We start from the raw sequence: 20,025 nt of genomic DNA, 5'->3' as shown, positions 1-20,025 counted from the left end.
TATAAGCAATACTTTTTGTCCCTTACCTTGAAGTGTGTGAAGAATCTACCCTTAAGTTCAAGTCAGCAGGCCCAGATGAACTATACCAGAGCTAGCATAGAAACAGAGAACTGCTGAGCCATTCTAAGTAATTTGTGAAGGAAGTGAACAGAAGGGGTACCTGCCGATTTCCCTCCAAAGGAACAAGAGAATGGAATTGATCAACTCTAGGTTGATGAGTTAAATTTCAATTCTTTAGCCAAATTCTAGAACATACGATTAGTAATGGGCTGGGGAATATTTTTTAAAAGCAAGTGGTAATCACTAAGGGCGTCATGCCACAAAAACTTCATTCTCCTTTCTGACAGGGTGACTGGGCTAGATTTAAGCTTTACCCAAACCACAGAAAAACATCTTTATATATCTACGATGTTTTTGTAGAAGAGACATGTAAGCTATACATGTATATATTATGGTACAGTTAGGTGAATTTTAGACTAGTTCAACGGCCAGACCCAGAAAGAAGTCTTTGGTGGTTCAATTTCAGCTTGCTAGGACACCAGTGCAATGAATGCCCCTGGGATCTTGGCTTTGCCCTAGTCTGTTTAACACTGTTATTGATGACTTGGAATAAAAGCATACGGTTCCTATGAGCAATGTAGGACTGAAATCCACCTCTGTCTATGATTCTCATTCAGGCCCTTTCAGAAATTCATCACAGAGGGTGCACCCCAGAATGTCCAAAGCTTTCCCTACCTTCTTCTGACATTGCAAGGCTATCAGTGGAATACCTGAGCTGCCCAACTGTCATCCCTCACCCCTCACCGTTGCCATACGTTCTACAGCTTATATTAAAAATGCACCTTCTTTCTGAGAGGGAGAAAAAAAGATTTTAACACCCCATTTTGTTTTAAATGGGGGTGAATTCTTATAGAACAGAATTTTATATACCTATTCTTAAATAAGCTTTGGAAAGGAATCTCAATGCTTTCAAAAGGGTCTTATTTGCCTACAAATCTCATGGAGACTAGAAAGTGCACAGCAAGCCATCTGCACCACTTTTGGCTTTTCAAGGTCTCCTGCTTTCCAACTCTTGCCTCATCAGCAGTAATTACAACAGGGAAGGCTAGTGTCCCACCTATTTTGCAGAAGAGTAAAAAAAATAACAAAAACTCACCACCACACTACAAACCACCATCAGCCCAAGTCTCCTCAGCAAGAGGTCCCCCAGAAGAGAGAGAAAAGGCAAACAAAAACCAGTCTTCAGTCACTCCATACTCTTATCCTGATATCACATTAGTTACTCTACTATTAGTGAGACAAATTAAGTAATTCAACTCGAAGTTGGGGGGGGGGGAGGGAGGAAGAGAGGTTCATAAAGACAGACAAAAGGATATGAAAAAATATACATGTTACAGCCAGCTAGGTGGCTCAGTGGATAATGCACTGGACTTGGAGTTAGGAAGGCCCAAGTTTAAATCTGGCCTCAGACACTGGACAAGTCACTCTACCCCTAATTTGCCTTAAGTTACTGAAGAAAGAAATGGCAAAATCACTCCAGTATCTTTGCTGAGAAAACCTCATGTACAGCATGGAGTCATCAGGAGTTGGACACGACTTGACAGCAACAACAAATGTATGGCACAATAGCTTGGTTCTGATCTTAGCTCTGTTCCAAAATGCATATGTGTGTGACAGACATAGACACACACACATATCTTGGTCAAGTCCTCTTGCTTCTCTTAGTTTTCTCATCTTCAAAGTGAAAACGACTGGACTGGATGCTGAGGTACTCCCTTTGAGTAAGTAGGATAAAGAGCCAAGATCTGAAAAGATTGACAAGCTCCAAGCAAGAGCTGAACTGAGTTAATTACATTTATCCCTATTTACTTTAAAGTCTTCATATGACAGTTAAAAAAAAATCCACTTCCTAAGTAGAAAAGATACAAGGGGCTTTAATGAATTACAAACTCACTCAAAGCCAACGACATAGCATGCACTTAAGAAAGCTAATGTGCCCCATAGATTCTAGGGCAAGATTTCAAGGGAAAGGAGGCAAGAAAACTGTTATATTCTCTGCCTTGATCAGACCACAGGTGGAATACTTTGTTCCATCTGGGATGCCATATTCTAAGAATGAAGTGGATAAGCAGAAGAAGAGAATCAGCAGAAGTGCTTTGAGTTCATACCATTTGAGAATAGACTGAAGAAAGAGCCCACTTTAGGGAGAACATAAAAGTATCTTCAAGTACTTGAAGAGTTGTCCTATGGAGAAGGAATTAGACTTGATCTTTTTTTTATCTCCCCACCCCCTGCCCGAATTAAGAAAAACAAGGGAAAACTGCAGAAGCAAAATTTAGGCTTGACATAAGGAAAAACATTGTTAAAATTACTTAATGGTTGTTCTCAGATGAAGTGGGATGCTCTGGAAGGTAATGATTTCCCCTTCCTTAAAGGTCTCCTCAAGCAAAGGTAACTGACTGTGGCCACTAGACAGGTGGTAGGAATTTCAAGATGGTCTCTATAGAGAGGGATGGACTTAAAAGATGGGACTTAAAAGAGCCCTAGATCCAGCTCCATTCCTGGATCAGGCACTTAATACTTTGGGACACTTGAGACACTTCCCAAATCTGAAATTCTGTTCTTTGGTAATTCCTCCCTTTTGTTCCTAGTGAGACCTCTTAAAGGACATTTCCCCCTTATTCTACTAAAAATAATTGAGTCCGCATTTATTTATCCTTTCAAAATGTCTTCAGAACTTTATTTTTCTCCCTTGCTCTTCTGTAATCTCTTTCCCAGAGAGCTCTAGAGTATTGCCATCTCTTGATGCAAATTAAGAGCAATTGCTTAGATTCAATGTTAAGCATGGTCTCACCAGCTAAGAATGGTAAGAAATGGCTTAATATCCTTATCATTAAGGCTGACAGAGGATGTGTACTCTGCCAGGAAGCTGAAAAGGGGGGGATTATTAAAAAAAAAAGAAGTCAGAATTATTCACAAACCCTTAAATTATGCAGTGTGACTTAGCACACTCCACCCACCACATTTCATACAAAAGCATCAATGACAAACACTTCCATTTCCTTTTTGTCTTTGCTAATAGACTTGCCTCCACAGAGGGGTAAGTTCAAGTAGGCAGACAAAGAAAAGGGCCTGAATCCTGACTTGGTCATTGCCTAGCTCTGTGTGACCTTGGATAAGATATATAGGAGCTCTCAGTGCCTCAGGTCTCCCCTTCTATAAAATGGTAATTATGGATGCACTACCTGCATCCTGGGGGGGGGGGGGTGTTAGAAGGAAAGCTCTATAAATCACAGTGCTATCTACAGAAATGTGTGGTTGTCATTTTTGACTCTTAACAGTGACTAAATCACTTCCCCTTCCTGGTACCATTCATTTGGTTACCTTTAGTTCTAAAGTCAACAGTGCTGGTTACAATAATAATGCCCTGCTTCAGGAACAAAGCTTCCAGCTGATAATGACCCCTAGGACAAAATGACTTCCTTCCAAAGACCAAATGTTAGCTCCTAGGCCCAAGAGGGAGCTGTGCAGGGTGCCATTTTTGTAGCCTTAATTGAAATGACATTAGGCTTAACAACCACTCCCCTCCCAGTCAGACCAGTAGAAAGCTCTATGGATAAAATGATCACAAAAACAAGTCAAAAGTCAATTAGAAGGTAAACTCCCTCTAAAAGGGATGGGGAGGTCTCATCTTTGACAGTCATTGGGAGATATGCACAGTGCTAGCCATCAATCAATAAACCAAACATTTATTAAGGATACAAAAAGAGTGTAAAAGATAGTCCCTGCCCTCAAGATCCTCACAGGCTAATGGGGGTGACAACAAATACTTATAAAGGAGCTATTCTGAATAAATAGGAAATAATTGACAGGAGAGGACCAGAATTGAGGGGACCAGAAAGGCTTCCACAAGAATTTTTCTTCTGGGATTTTAGTAAGGACTTAAAACATCATAGGTGAGTGCCTGAATGAACAACCTGCAGTCTTTGGCATCCCTTTAGGGTCTGATTCAGAGATGAAGAGCCTTTGAGTTCCCCAGATTCAACTCTCATTTTACAGATGAGGACACAGAAGCCCAGAGGTTAAGTGATAATAAGTTATTCTTTATGATAATGTTTTCTACATGGCTTCGCGAGCCAACAAAACCTTTCATAAGAGAGAAACAATTAGTAAACAGTATCTTGTCCCTTTAACCTATTAATTCCCACAGGTTAAGACCAAGAACAGTTGTTGGTTTTGTTTATTGTTTTTTAAAAACCCACTGTATAGAGGATGAAAACAGAAAAATTTATGTCCTTAATTTACAAAGCCTTCAAACAATCACTAGATCCAAACATAAAACATTAACAATTTCAGTTATCTTTCTCAAGTATTGGTATTCTAGCACAAACAGCACACACAAACCAGACATATACAGCAATTCAAATAAATCTTGTACAGAAAAATTTAGTAGTCAATGTGTAGGGGAAGATGCCAAAACACTTTTAAAACATATAATTCAGGAAATAGCAAAGATCTGTTTTGATGCTAGCCTACTCCTAAAATGTGATAGAAGATAATTCATATATGCAAGAGCACTCATTTAGGTGTAATTACAGATAAACACACAAGACTTAAGAAAAACAAAACACTCCAAAACAGAATGCTTCTACTTGCAATGGGGGGGTGGAGGGGGGGGAAACACCACATGACCCAACTACTCACCAGCTATTTCCACAATATCACCAGGAACAATGTCTTTGGCTTTGATCCGCTGGACGCTCTTCCTGTCCTGTCGATAAACTTTACCCATTTCAGGTTCATATTCCTTAAGGGCTTCGATTGCATTCTCGGCATTTCTTTCCTATAAGGAAAAAATATATAGTATTAAATGCCAACCTACTAGGAGTTAAAAACAGATTAGGGTAGGGTGGGGTTTAAAAGGGGAAGAGACATAAGTGTTACTGATGGCAATATTACCATAATTAACAAAACAAAGCAAGATTGTGAATTATCAATCTCTTATTTTTATTATACCAGTGAAGTTAATTTCTAAACCAAAGAGCCAAGCAAATTTCAGAATGGCCAAGTTTAGTGAAAATTAGTCTTGGAAGATGTGGTCAAGGTTATTTTGTGGTTCATATCATTCTCAAAATTAAGGTCATTCTGATGAAAATTCAGTTAACAAGATTACTCACGATCTACATTAAAAATAGAAAGATTCTATGACCTCACAGATTGAGGACAGAAAACAATGGCAGTTCTTGCAGCCCTTCCACCCCGTCATCATCTATCACAGGTGTCTGAAGAAGCCAGGACCTGTCTGGTATCCCTTCAAGTCACAGAATTGAGAACTGGAAGCAACCTTAGAGGTCATCTAGTTCAACCCGATTATTTTCTAGATAAAGAAAGTGGCCAGACACGAGACCTGCTCAAGTTCACATGGGAGTTCTCTCAAGAAGTAAAAATTGCCTCACTTCCCACAAGTCATAGAAATTTTGGCCCCAGAGATGCTAGGACAAGTGGTCTTCTCATAAAAGGATCCAATGGAGCATATTTGAGATAAGTTTAACCTGATAAAGCAACAGTCAGAGCCAGTCCCATTCTAGTCTACCTTACACACTACCACCAAGGTGATTTTCCTTAAGCAGAACCTCAAACTCCACTGGTTTCCCATGGCAAATATAAAATATACATTCCTTTGCTTTAAGTTTTAAAGTCCTTCACCAGCTGGCTTCGAGGCCATGGAGCTCAGGCACCACCTACAGGACATCTTTCTGACCCCACCCCCACCTCCTTCTCTTTCTACTTATTCCGTCTATGCTTGAACACGTGCTGGTCTTCCCAGTGACAATGAGGATTTTCTAATTCCATCTTTGTCCTCCCAATGCCTAGCACAGTCCCTAGCACAGAGGAGACCCTCAGCATAAATGTCTGTTGACCATCTGGGCCCTCCTCTCTAAATTCTCATTTGGCAACCAATTACCACAGGTTTAAGGATCACTTCTATACCTGCTGGTAACTTCTGCCTCCCCCTACCCACTTCCAAGTACCCAGGTCTTGCACCAGCAATTTTAAACTTGCCTATTAGGGTTCAATATCTGGTGAGCACCTCAAACTGCACATGCACAAAACAAGTGCTAGTCTCTCCCCCCACAAACTCACCTCTCTTCCAAACTTCCCTATTTCTGTTGAGGGGTACCACCATCCTTTTGGTCGATCCGTTCTTGATGTCTGTGAAATCATCCTAGTCTCCCTCATTTTACATGTCCAACTAGTTGCCAAATCTTGTCACTTCTACTCATACTTCATCTCTCCTACTCATCCGCTTCTGTCTACTCACATCCCCTCTTACCTGAACTCCTACAACAGTCTAATTGAGCTCTCTGACTCAAGTCTCTTCCCAGCCCCACCATAGCCCTCAAATGATTTTTCTAAAGGGGAGGCCTGGCCACATCCTCACCTAGTACAATGAGAACTTCCACCCTATTGCCTTTAGGAATATGAACAAACTTCTAGGCTTGGCTATTCAAGGCCTTTCCTGCCCTATCATACATTATACTTCCCCATGGTCCCACATTCTTTCTGTGTTACATAGGACAATAATTCATCTCCTACACAATGCTTCAGTATTTGATGTCCCGCATGCCTGTAACACTCCTGACCACAATCCCCCCCAACTCTTAAAGACTCAGCTCAAGCTCTGCCTTCTACATGAAGCCTAAAGCCCTGTAGCTGCAGGTATCTCATCCACAACTGGCCTTGTATTTTTTTTTGCCCAAATAACTCTTACTTTCTGTCAGTATAAATTCTAAGACAGGAGTGGCAAAGGCTAGACAATTAGGGTTAAGTGACTTGCCAGGGTCACATAGCTAGGAAATGTCTGAGGCCAAATTTGAGCACAGACCCAGGGCTCTATCCACTGTGCTACCTAGCTGCTCCCTTGTATTAATTTTGAATAAACACCTATACATGGATCAGTCTTCCTCTTGGAATAGAAGCTTTGAAAACAGAGGCAGGCTCTATTTTCCCTTTTGTCTTTGTATCTATCCAGCACCTAAATGCTTGTTGACTAAGTATTCCTCACTCTTATGCTATAAGATTATCAACAAGACCACAGGCACAAGAGCTGAACAGGACCCTAGGAAGGCCATGTAAATGGACCTGAAAAGGCCCAAAGAAAATATACTAATATAGTAAAGTTAAGCTAAACTGAGAAAACCCAAGTTTAAATGCAAGTGGGAACCTTGCAATTTAAAGTAGTCTCATATACACAAAACACTTTAAAAAGCCTAGTTAGATTTTCACATATTAGGTTTACTCAGTGTGTGGGTGGAGATAACATACACCTGTGTTTCCTTGCAATTAGGCAATCTACTCCTCAGCCTAGATTCTAAAGCCCAAACCAGTGAAGTTATACTTTGAGGACTCCCTTATAATTCTATTTTATGCCTCATGGAGGTTTGGGGAAGAATTGTGAGCATGGCTGCTATTGAGTTAGAAGCAGGTTTAAGAAATTTGCTTCTTTGTCAATTCAGTGTCACTTCCCTGGGCCCATATTGGGAATGTGTAGGGAAAAGAACTTCACCAGACAGCTAAAATTTAAGTAGATCCTTAAAAGAAAAAATAAGTCACACTTTAATCATATTGTAATTACATACTAAGAATGAGCAAAGAAGCTTCCTCAATAAGAACATGGAAAAACTGAAACATTCCTAGGGTCTAGAAACAAAAGGCCAATTAACATTTGGTACATTCCCTACCACTATCTTAAAAAAAAAGGGGAAGGATGGATTTTTTTTTTAGTTGGAGGGAAAAGGAATTAAAGAGAAGCAGGGAAAAAGATAAATCACTGTACCTATGTTTGAGCCTCAAATCCCCTAAGCTAGTTCAAGAATCTGAGTATAAGGTCTTGACATACATGAATACAAGACAACTTAGCTTAATGGAATAGAAAAGGAAGAATGTCCAAAAAAAAGCAGGGGAGTTGGGGTTCAAGAATATGTTCTGTAAATCTAAAGAATGTTGAAGTTGTTTTTTTTTTGTTTTTTTTTTTAAGCAGCACTTGATACAACTTTGGGGTAAAGTGAATTGTCACTGAACAAATCCAATTTTCCTATGCAATTCTACATAAAGAAACATGTTCTCTAAGGCACATTATTATCCTTGGATGACAATTAAATTTAAGAATATAGCAACTTTAGGGGGCAGCTAGGTAGCTCAGTGGATTGAGAGCCAGGCCTAGAGATGGGAGGTCCTAGGTTCAAATCTGGCCTCAGACACTTCCCAGCTGTGTGACCCTGGGCAAGTCACTTGACCCCCATTGCCTGCCCTTACCACTCTTCTGCCTTGAAGCTAATACACAGTATTGACTCCAAGACAGAAGGTAAGGGTGAAAAAAAAAAAAAGAATATAGCAACTTTAAAAACCGTATTTCATGGGGAAGTGTTACTATTTCTAAACATTCCCAGAAAAATCAAATGTTGCTAAATTTATCATTAATAATAGCTAGTCACTTGTTTTGCAAAGTGTTTTATAAATAGGATCTCATTTGATCCTCACAACAACCTGGGAGGTAGGTGCCATTATTATCCCCATTTTACTGATGAGGAAACATCAGGGACACAGGGAGAGGATGACTTGCCTAGGCTCACATAGTTTAGTCTCTGAGCCCAAATTTGAACTCTTGGTCTTCCTGACTCCAAGTGTGGCACCCTACCCACTGAAACAACAAGCTGCCAATATTTGTCAGACAGAACAGAAATAGCTCTCATTGGTGAAGTTCAAAGATTCCTCTAAGGAACACCTCTAAGGAACCCTTAAGCATTCCCCAGTTTTATAGAGAAGGAAAGCTGAGGATGGTGCCAGGAGGCTAGGGCACACTGCTAGTTTAAAGCTTGAGAATGTGAAGGTGTCCAGACAGCCACATCATGGCCCCCTCCCAAACATTCCCCCTATATAAAGAGGATAGACAATTCACCCCAATCTTATCATTTCTTCTGATGTATCATTCTCTTGTTCCCTCCCTCCCTCTCACATCTTTCTCTTGGACCACATTGCTTTGCTGGCCCCTTTTGAGACATCTCTGCCAACATCCTTACCTGGTCATACCATCCTAGAATAGAAACTGCTATTTTGTCACCAAGAAACTAAGAATGTGAGCAGGGAGAGAAACTTGAGCCCAGTGTCTTAGTGAAACACACAAAGGTTAAGTCCCATGACAATATAAAATATCACCAAAAAAATTCTACAAAGCTCAAGGGACCAGCCTCCATAACCCACCATCTGTGGACAAGCGTTCTCTAAGCAAGAATATGTTAGCAAGAAGCACTAACCCCGAGCTTGTCTGTTCTGCCACCACCCAACTACTCATTCTCCCCCCCCCGAAACCAGATTTTCCTTCTGTTTTCCCCATTTCTCCCAGTTCAGAATGATCTTTGGACATGGGAATCAAAGGTGAGCCAAGAAGTCAGTCTTAACAAATAAGTGATCAAATGTGGCCAATTATTCACTCTGTAGTCTCTTCGTCTGGGGTCACTGCATCCCATTCTAACTGAGCTACTGCAGCAAGCTTCTTCAGGTTCCATTCCTGCCCACCCATATTATCTCAGAACTCTTGGAAAACTTCAGAAACCTTTGGGTATTGATTTCTCCAAGCACATTAAAGTCTACCTAGAATATAGACAAAGCAATGGTCCTGGAAAACCTGCCAACTTATCTATTTCCAATATGGATATAGAACACTGATAGGAATAACCAAAAATCCCCTCTCACCATGCCACCCTGTCTGTGCTCATTGTGGGGACACATGAGAAGTATAAACCACAGGCACATAAAACAACCAAAAATAAACATGACATTCCTATCTGATTTTGAAACATACTGTATTATGTTTCTGTAGTAGATTACTGTCTTATAAACCATACTAAACTATCCCTAGCACTTAGAACAGTGACTGGCACACAGTAGGCACTTAGTATTTATTGAATTGATTATAATCCATGAGCACACAGTGGTTGAGCTATTTGAAAAGAAAGATGCATATTGTGGAAAGAAGCCATGTCCTAACATGGATTAAACATTTGCCACTTCTATTACATGAAGCATAGGCCAAAAGCAAGAGCTGATGCTGAGGTCCTCAAATTGTTTCCCAGACACCAACCAGGGAGGGAAAATCCAAGGAAAAAAGACCTCGCTTTATGGTAAATCACAAGTACCCTTCTCAGCCCACTATCCCAAAGGGCAATGGTAAATAAGAGGAAAAAGACAGTTTTGCTGCAAACAGAAAAAAAAGCCCAAAATGCCTCCTTCTTCTTGACCCCTTCCAAAGATTACAGGCTCTTAGATTAAGAGTGAAAAAGGAACCTGTTTCCGGGATTAAACTGAGAGTATGGTTTGGCTAACACCACTAGTCAATAATCATACAGTCAAAAAATTAAAGGGTTTCTATCCAGAAGTAGTCTAATGCAAAGGCAAACATTCTGGCTTACCTGCCACACACCCACAATTGCATTGGCCACTAAGATAAGCAGAATCACAAAAGGCTCAACAAATGCAGTGATTGTTTCTTCACCTTCTTCAAACCAGGCCAGGACCTGCAAAGGAAATTATATTTGCAACAGTAAGTGTACTTAAGTGCTAGGAGATTTTTGTTAACATTCCCAGAAAAAGCCCAAGAATAGCAGGGTGACTGTGACCAGCCCCTGGCTGCTCATGATAATTTCTAGATATCCATGTACTAAGTGTTGAGCATGAGCAGAAAATACAATTGCATTCCTTTTCAAGGTAGCCAGAGACTTGGGTTGTCACCATCCTAGGTAAGTTCTTGTACCCTGAACCCTCATTTGGATTATCCTAATAAACCCCGCCTCCCTGCCTCCAATCTGTCCATCCTAGATTCTGCAAGAGCCCAATTAATCTCCAACAAAAATATCTCCAATCATGCCATCCTTGTGCGAGAAAAACAACAAAAATCTTGCAAAACTTCAATAATGCTCCATTACTCAAGGTAGAGTCTACCTTAGCAGGTATCCAAGACCTCAATCTCTCACCCCACCTTACTCTCTCTTCCCCTGCATTCCAACCCAACTGACCTACTCACTAATCCAAATAAATATTCCATTTTATCTGCCAACTGGGGTCTTGAAGAATGGGACCATGGTCTAATCCCCCAACATCTGCCCATTTTTCAAGATTCAATTCAACCATGCCTTTATGAAACCCTGATTTCCCATCTGAGGGCTCCCTTAACCCAAGAACAATCTCCTCTTCCTCCAGAGCAGGGATTCCCAAAGTGGGCGCCACTGCCCCCTGGTGGGTGCTGTAGCGATCCAGGAAGGTGGTGATGGCCACGGGTGCATTTATCTTTCCTATTAATTGCTATTAAAATTTTTTAAAAAATTAATTTCCAGGGGGCTAAGTAATATTTTTTCTGGAAAGGGGGCGGTAGGTCAAAAAAGTTTGGGAACCACTGCTCCAGAGGATCCTAGTACTTTGTACCTCCTTAACCCTTTCAACTAATAACATATTAAGGGGCAGCTAGATTTGGAGACAAGAGGTCCTCAGTTCAAATCTCACCTCAGACATTTCCTAGTTTTGTGACCTTGGGTAAGTCACTTAATCCCCACTGCCTAGCCCAGCATTGGTGAAGTATTGGCATGTGTGCCCATCCCATGTGGGGGGGAGGGGGGGGAAGAGGGGGTAAACTACTCAGTTCCCCCCTCTTCCCAGCACCCGAGAACATTTTTTGCATGTCTTGCCTCTGTCCCGTCACCCAAAGTAAGCACTTCCTCTGCTCTCTGGGGTAATACAGGGGGCTCACAGGCAGCTTGAAGTCACAGTTTGGGCATGCAAACGTGAAAACCTTCAACACTGGCCTAGCTTTAACCAATACTTAATATCAATTCTAAGACAAAAAGTAAGAGTTTAAAAAATAAATAAAAGTAATTAATACATGAAGCTTAAGTGGTAATGTTACAAAGCACTTTCTTCACAACCACCAGAGAGAAACAGCTCAAAAAGAAGAGATTGAGGCACAGGGAGCCACAGCCTGACATCTAACTGCTCTGGCAGACTATACTTTCCTTGAATGCAGGGCTCGCCTTTGAAGCTATCCCAGGATTTACCAACCACTGGCTTTTGAGAAAAGCTATAACACCTACTCCTCAACTAGAGAATCCAAAAAGGGTGGAAGATCTTAGTTAAGAAAGAGCCTGGCTATTGGTATGAAATACAGTTTTGGTTGGGAATGATAGTTAATAATAGTGCCTTGTACATAGTCAACAGAAGTGCTTGCTAAATTAATTTGGATTGAAAACTGAATATTACTATATTCTCAAAGCAATTTCTAGGGTTCAAATTTCCATTCACATACAATTCAAAGGGGGAAACAAGCTATGAAAATTATGTTAAAGAGATCAGCTAATTAAAAGTTACTTGAATTCCCTTAATCAGGAGATATGATTATGTAAGATATAGAAACAAAAGCAACTACTAATATTTTAGAATAAAGATTTTTACACCAAATTTATATTTCAGATTTCCTAAAAGATGGTTGAGAATAAAATCACTGGCAAGTTGTATAATGACCAGGAAGAACATATTTCTTCTTTTAAAAATAGGTTCTATTGCTATCCTTTCCTTTTAACATGCCTTCCCTTTCCCTGATGTATCTCTCTTTCCCAGAGAACTATCCCTTGTAACAAAGATTTTTTTTTAAACAGAAAGGGAAAAAAAATTCAGCAAAATGTATCAATACCTCAAAAGAAGGGCAGGTAGGTAGCTTGGTGGATAGTCAGGCCTAGAGACAGGAGGCCCTGAGTTCATATCTGGTCTCAGACACTTCCTCAGCCATATGCAATATCAGGAGAAGCATTTTTCAAAAAGGCATGTTATTTTATTTTAGATCCTTAGAATAGCCACAAACATTAATATAGGATTCAAATCAAACCTGGTAATGATGGGATCACCAAAAAAGAGTGTGCTACATACAAAACTAAGGCCAGCAATTGTCACCTATTGGTGCCAAAGCTGATATCCCAAGGTTTATCATAAATTTTTTTAAAGCTCTCACCTTCCACCTTAGAATCAATACTGTGTATTGGTTCCAAGGCAGAAGAAGAAGAGCAGTAAGGACTAGGCAATGGGGGTGAAGTGACTTGCCCAGGATCAGTTAGGAAGTATCAGAGGCCAAATTTGAACCCAGGACCTCTTCTCTCTAGGTGTGGCTCTCCAACCACTGAGTCACCACAAGCTGCCCCCTCTTTAATTCAGTGATAGGAGGAAGATAAGGTGACCCCACTGGCAATGTGGATCTTAAAAACAGAGTCCAAATTAAAGAATTCAGACTTAACCGAACAGCTTCTGAAGACAGATGAAATAAATTCTGTATTTAAAAAAAAATATTAGTAACAGTGGCTGATAAGCTAAATTAATTGTGTTAATACACAATTAACAGATTATTGAACATATTTGTAATTGACAAAAATAGCTCTGACTAGAAACCTAGTCACAGTAAATCTTTATAGTCCACTCCAATCAGTATTTAAGTACCTAATATTTGATAGTTTTAAGGACAAAGAACAAAAACAAAAATGGGGAGGGGGCGAGGAATTAGAATATAATCAAAATAATCAGGCAGGCAGATCCTAAGAAGTGTTTTCCAGGTAAATGCTGGTGACAAGGAGAGAATAAAGAAAAAGCCAGGCAAGGGCTCTGAGGGCCAAGACAGAATAAAAAGAGGCTTTCCTTCATTCTCAGGCTATCTGACACACAGCACACTATGGCAGACTCTGAGGATTAGGCCTAATGCCAGAAAGACAACTTCTCTGAGGAAGTGATAAATTGTGATGGATGCAAGATCACAGCTGCTCTGATGTTGGCCTTGCAAACACTTGCCAAGGAGAGTATATTAGTAATAGGAAACTTAATTCTCCAGTTAGAAAAAAAAAATTGTTGGACTTGAGAAGTAACATGGGCCTTTCTTAAAGGTCAGTGAGGCATTAGCAACTCTAAGATAAGCTTCACACCTTGTTAGAGGGAGTATGAATTTCCTTCTTGGCTGCAGGTTGTAAGACACAAATTTAAGTAGCAGACTACAGGCCTTTCCTAGCCTTCCCAATTTGCTAGTGTCTTCCAGGCTAAGACTACTTTCCACATCCTTTCCACATCCCCTGTAACTGTCTTCTACATTAGAATATAATAAGCTTCTTGAGGGCTTTCTTATTCCCAGCACTTAACCTAAATGCTTATAGCCACTGACAAAGACTTTTCTCTTTAGTTCAAGGCTAAGATGAAATTCATTTCTTATAAAAAAAATTTCTTTCCATTAAAAAAATTTCATTGCACTTTTCCTTTTGACATGAACCTAAGACAACACAAAAGGCTTCTTTCTTCCATTAGATTAATATTTTGGAAGAATAGGCAGGAACTATGATGACATACTGATAAATTCCCATAACAGGCTTACCTTAAAGCACAGAAGTAGTTGCTAACCGTTTCTATTACAAACAGCATTAGAAAAGGTTATTAACGGAGCCTTCAGTATAACCAAGGATGGAAGAAACATCAAAAAACAGATAACTAAACATATAATTTATAAATTTAAAACAGAAAAATGATGCTGATTTCAAACCATAAACCCACAGGAATCAGCACTGTTAACCAGTAGAAGCCAACCACACACAACTGGCTATTCCAACCAACCTAACCATTTCTTTGAACTTGGATACGGCTCCTTGTTCTAGGACCTGGGGAAGGAGGGGGCCACAGAGAAGTATGAGTGCTGGCACTCATTAGAAAGGGTTTGAAGAAGTTCAAGAGGTTCATGAGAAAGGCAAACCAGATATTGGAAATGGACTTGATTAATAAAATGAAATACCAAGAAGCTTTTATTCTAGCTAATTGTGGTTTATCAGAAACTGAATTAAGTCAATCTATGTAGAAAAAAGAAAAAAATTCCTAGCACCTTCCAAAAGATAAACATTAACCTCAGACTCTCAGGGCTACTCCATTTATATCCACACTCTCGGCTGTGTGTCTCTAGACCAGGGGTCGGCAAGCTCTTCTGAGGGCCAGATATGGCTCTTTCTGCATGAGCCATAAAGTCAATTTTTTTTTCAGGCGCTGTTACAGGAGCGGCACTGTGAGCACTGTAAGGCTCTCATGAAATTACATTTTAAAAAATGTGGCGTTTATGGCTCTCACAGCCAAAAAGGTTGCCGACCCCTGCTCTAGACCAAGGGTCTTTCCAATACTCTTTGGAGAATATCGTACCTAGGTGGCACAGTGGATAAGAGAGTCAGAACCGGAGTCCAGAAGATCTAAGTTCAAATCTGCCCTGAGCCACTTCCTAGCTGTGTGATCCTGGAGAAGTCACTTAACCCTGTTTGCCTCAGTTTCCTCATCTGTCAAATAAGCTGGAAAAGGAAATGGTGAACCATTCCGGTATTTTTGCCAAGATAATTCTAAATGTAGTCATGGAAAGTCAGACATGACTGAACAACAACAAATCCCTATAAGTCACCAGTGTAAAAATAAAAGCAATTTCCAATCTTGTACTATGGCAGAATATTAACTAGAGTTAACAGTTTACTCTCTGGTTTAGCACACCAAGTAGTCACAAGAAACATCACATAATATTTAGTTGAGCAAATTTTTTAATATAAGAACTGATTACGCAACACATATTTCTCTCATCTCTATCAGACACATTAAAATCTAACATTTAAAAATACATTTGTTAAAATAAAGGAAATAACCATTATTTTTTTTAAAAGCAGCTAATGTAACAAGGAATGAAACAATTTGCTACACAGTATAGCAGCTTTTGTTCTATGCCTTCCTTGCTCAGCCATTCGAATGAAATTTAAACAACTTTCATTTTCAAATTGTTTTCCAGTAATTACTACCAAACAATCTCAGAATGGGAGCTGAAAAGAACCTTAAGGATATCTGGTCTCACACCTCTTCATTTTATATATGAGAAAAAATAAAACTTAAGAGAGGAGTTCAGTGGCTCAAGGTCACACAAGCTCTTCAATAACAGGACTGAGATTTGAACTTGTGACAAGACTCATCATGCTGCAGCCCCCAGAAAATCAAAATTCAAAAACACTAACAATCCTGGACAATTCCAAGTAGTAGCCACCACAAGATAACTGGGATGTCACTTCCATGGAGCTGTAAAGGTTAGAGGATGACAGCACTGCCTGAAATACTCTGAAAATGAGTAAGTGAATTCCCAGAAACCATAAACTTCATTTAAAATTTCACAACAAACTATCCTTTCAACATCCAACACATGCTAAGATTTTAAAATAAGCTAAACTACATAGATGTATACCCTTCCTCTCTCCCTTTCTGTATAGATCACAATCTATACAGACAGAAAATCACACAGTTGAAAGTGTGTGTGTGGGGGGGTGTCCAAAAAAGATCAACCAAAATTTCAAGAGCTCGATTAAAACTTCCCGAACACTGATTTCTCCATCTCTGTGTTACTAGTATCAACTAATCAGCAACTAAGATTAATTTTCCTTAAACATATACGTGACCAAGCTTCTGATGTAACCTCTAAGTAGTCCCGGGTGGCTTCATGCGCCCGAGGTACAAAGCTGTCTTAGCCCAGAAATGAATTTTAAAATCATTTTAACCATGTAAAGGTATAAGCATTCACCAGCCTAAATATTCAATCTGCCTTGTTTCATGAAGTCAAATCAAATTCACATTTTATTCTACTTCTCAACAAATTGCAATTAGTTCAAGGTAAGGCAGCAAAGTCATTTCCAATGTGCTTTAGCCATCTACTGTTTATTCCTTATGTAAACTATTCAGGACTATTAGCACTTACTTAGTTCCTGAATGATCCACACAGTATTTGCAGTTAAAAGCTCAAGTACATGTTAGTGGTAACATACCCGGTTGTGCCTCTTAAGCTGCAAATTGATTAATCTATACCAAAGATGACTAATTTTCTCAGACATGCTAGAATTAAACTAGGTAATTTAAGTTAAAAAATATCAGGGCAAAGAGCCATATTATGAGTTTGGGAGCAATTCATTTGCTGTGTGGTACCATGCCTCAATTTTCCTCCAAGTGCCATACCCTAAAGGTAATTAATGGCACTCTCAGGGTAATTGTGATGTATACTATACTACACTTAAGTGGGAAAAAGCTCATTTGGGGCTTTCAGCACTGAAATTGTGTCTACAGAATGCTTGTTCCTTTTAGAGCTATTCTTTGGGAAACAACTCAGGTATTTATAGTTCCAAATCATTGTCTCTGCTTATTCCTCAAGCCACCTTCTCCTGCAAGACAGAGAAAAGATAGCTAAAGGAGAGATGAAAGTGGCTCTTGGGGCAGCTGATAGCACACCCAACTGCCAATGAATTCACCTTGGGGAGGTCATTTGGGGGGTTTTAAAAGCAGTCCCCAGCTGAAAACCAGAGGCACACATGCAGCAACCAGCAGATGTGGTCACATCAGAACCAATGCTTCCTGTCCTCAAGTTGGGGTAGAGTGTAGGGGGGAGGGGACAGCAGAAAAATTTTTGTGAATGGGATTATTTTATTTCATTAAGAGAACCACATTTTCTAATCTTTCCTTACAAGTCTTTTGGGCTCTATTTACCACATCTAAGAAATGTTCTCTGGGCTTCGAAAAAGAATAACCCACATAAGAATTCCATGATGAAGAGAACAAATCGGTTAATAACTTATCAAGAACATATTCGCCCCCATCACCTCCCAAGGCTCTTTCTTATTCTTTGCATCTCTCTTGTTTCTTAGCAACCTCACAGTTCTTGCATGCAAAGGTAGAATTCAGAGCTCACATAACCAGGAAACTGCCCAGTTCAAACATTTTGTATATGGAACAGAGCAAGCCGAACTAACTGGTCATCCTGTCTAACTGAGGAGTTCTATCTATTTGATAGTCAGGTCAGGGAAAGGGAGGGGGGAGTGGGGGTCTGACTTAGATGAACATACCACCAACCCTGAAGGTCAGTGACCAAATTTGGTCAACCACAGAGCCATCACCAGCGTCATCATTCCTGTCACCATCAGAAGCAACTGTCACCTTGCTATTACCAGAAAGGGAAAGCAACTGGGAATATTCCTTTGGTAAATGCTATTTACAGATGACAATGACCCCATCATCATCTTCATGTGATCTTATAACTCTTTAATAAAGAGGTCACAATTAAAAAAATAAAATAAAAAGGCCTAATAATAAAAAAAAAACACCACGTTGATTTTAGAAGCATATTTGGCTCTACAAAATATATTTGGAAAAAATCAATTAGCTTTAAATCCCTGTAGTAAAAAAAACACACAGGAAAAACCCACCCCGCAGATTGAAACATTCATTTACTTTCTAGAAAAATCAATAGTTTACATTATATGAACACAAATGGCAAATGTCAAAGACAGTACTGTGACATGACATATTTATTCTCATTATTTCGGCTTTTAGCTCTCCAACTTTCATCCAAGCAACATTTGGCTGTCTGATTCTTTTTAAACAAAATGAAAATGTTTTTATACTTACAAAAGATATGCAGGCTGCCAGCAGTAAAATTCTAACCAATAAATCTTCAAACTGTTCAATGACAAGCTCTAGTAAGGTTTTCCCTATAACAAGAAATACAAATTATTATAATAGTTACCTCAAAAGCCTTGACAACAAACAATAAGGGGAAAAAAACTTCATCAAACGACCTACCTTCTTCTGCTGGCAATTCTGTAGAATGCAGAGATTTGCAGGGGAACATGAGGAAAAAAAAAAAAGAACAAGACATCAATATTCCGTTTCTCTCTAAAATTTAAACACCCTCCATTCTGGAAGAAGGAACCTTTAGCTAGAGACAATCATCCACACGGAGGTGACAGGAGCAGAAACAGACCATCACCTTCTGGTTAATGACCTTGTGCCTACATTTCGGGGAGAAACAGGAACCACCTAAGGAGGGGACCCCACCAAGGACTCAATTCAGGCAGGTCACTCTCCTGCCTCATGGCCCAGAAGGTCCGAGACTCCCCAACTCCTTAGACCGGGTGTCCACTGAAGGCAGATTCCCTCTGCCGGTCCATTGCTCGGTTTCTCTCTAAGGGTTGGAGGCTGCGTGGGTGATTCCCCCGGGCAGAATTGGAAGGTCAAGGCCGATGGGCCTGTCTCAGTGGCCACTCCCGAGCCCCCTCACCACCCGGGGAAGGCCCTTCGCAGGGGGAGGGGGGGGCTCGTCGCGGGAGCCGGGGCGGGGAAGCCCGGGTGGGAGAGACCCACGAGGTGGAGCCCCAGTCAGCCATCTTCCCTCTCTCCTAGGCCGCCTGTGTTGCCAGATGCGGACTCTCCACGCCCAGACTGCCGGCTCCGCGGGGGCCCCCTCCTCTGCAGAGGCGGGGGAGGGGGGCTAGGGGACCCCTCTGAGTAGGGCGCCTGCTTTTCCTCCCGGGCGAGCCAGAGGGACAAGGCCGCAAGAGGTCCCTCCGTGGGGGGAGGGGGGTTGCAGAAAAGCGTGGGTCCCCCTCCCCTCCTCCGCAAAGCAAGCCCCTTCAAGGGTGGGAGGTAGATAAGAGGGAGGGGCTGTTGTGCTTCCCGTCCTCCGCCAGCCAGGACAGGGACCCCAGGGGCGCCTACAAGGGGCGACTGAAGCCCCCCTCCCCCTCCCTGGCCGCAGCCGCACTGCTGCGGGTACACATTGGCACACACACGGGCACGCACCGTTGGAGCCCCAGCGCTCCTTGAGCTTCTTGACCTGCTCCAGGCTCAGCCCAGTGCTCTCGTTGACACCGAAGTAGCCGAGCACCTCCTCCACGGTCTTGGTGTGCGCGTTCTCCATGGTTGCGGAGCCCGAGCCCGAGCCCGCCCGGGGCCGCCTCCGGCTCCTCCCGCTCCGCTAGCTAGGACGCGCTGGGATCGACTTGGCAGCGGCGGCCCAGGCTCCCGAGAGCCGGCCCGGCACCCGCACTAGCGAGCAGCAGCCGCGGGACCGCCGCCTCCTCCTTCCGCTCCACCGAGCGCTGAATCACCCCTCGGGCGCCCTCCCCC

The 20,025-nt window shown here is 41.3% G+C and overlaps 1 protein-coding gene across 2 annotated transcripts in view; it reads right to left on the bottom strand.

Annotated features, from left to right (window-relative positions):
* Nucleotides 1-19,991, bottom strand: part of ATP2A2 (ATPase sarcoplasmic/endoplasmic reticulum Ca2+ transporting 2) — a 60,127-nt gene extending 40,136 nt beyond the window's left edge. The window contains exons 1-5 of one of the 2 annotated variants that reach the window (XM_044673446.1): nucleotides 19,699-19,991; nucleotides 18,700-18,717; nucleotides 18,526-18,608; nucleotides 10,470-10,574; nucleotides 4,705-4,843 (exon numbers count right to left, since the gene is read on the bottom strand). In XM_044673446.1, the coding sequence (XP_044529381.1) occupies nucleotides 4,705-4,843; nucleotides 10,470-10,574; nucleotides 18,526-18,608; nucleotides 18,700-18,717; nucleotides 19,699-19,816 (463 nt within the window). In that variant the 5' untranslated portion in view covers nucleotides 19,817-19,991. The remainder of the gene's footprint in view (nucleotides 1-4,704; nucleotides 4,844-10,469; nucleotides 10,575-18,525; nucleotides 18,609-18,699; nucleotides 18,718-19,698) is intronic. The other variant, XM_044673453.1, reaches the window with a different exon arrangement.
* Between the last annotated feature and the right edge of the window lie 34 nt (nucleotides 19,992-20,025).

Source organism: Gracilinanus agilis, chromosome 1 (assembly GCF_016433145.1).
Source record: "Gracilinanus agilis isolate LMUSP501 chromosome 1, AgileGrace, whole genome shotgun sequence".
In the NCBI taxonomy this organism is placed as follows: Eukaryota; Metazoa; Chordata; class Mammalia; order Didelphimorphia; family Didelphidae; genus Gracilinanus; species Gracilinanus agilis.
The sequence above is the reverse complement of the archived record's forward strand: the minus strand, read 5'-3'. Positions and strand labels throughout refer to the sequence as shown.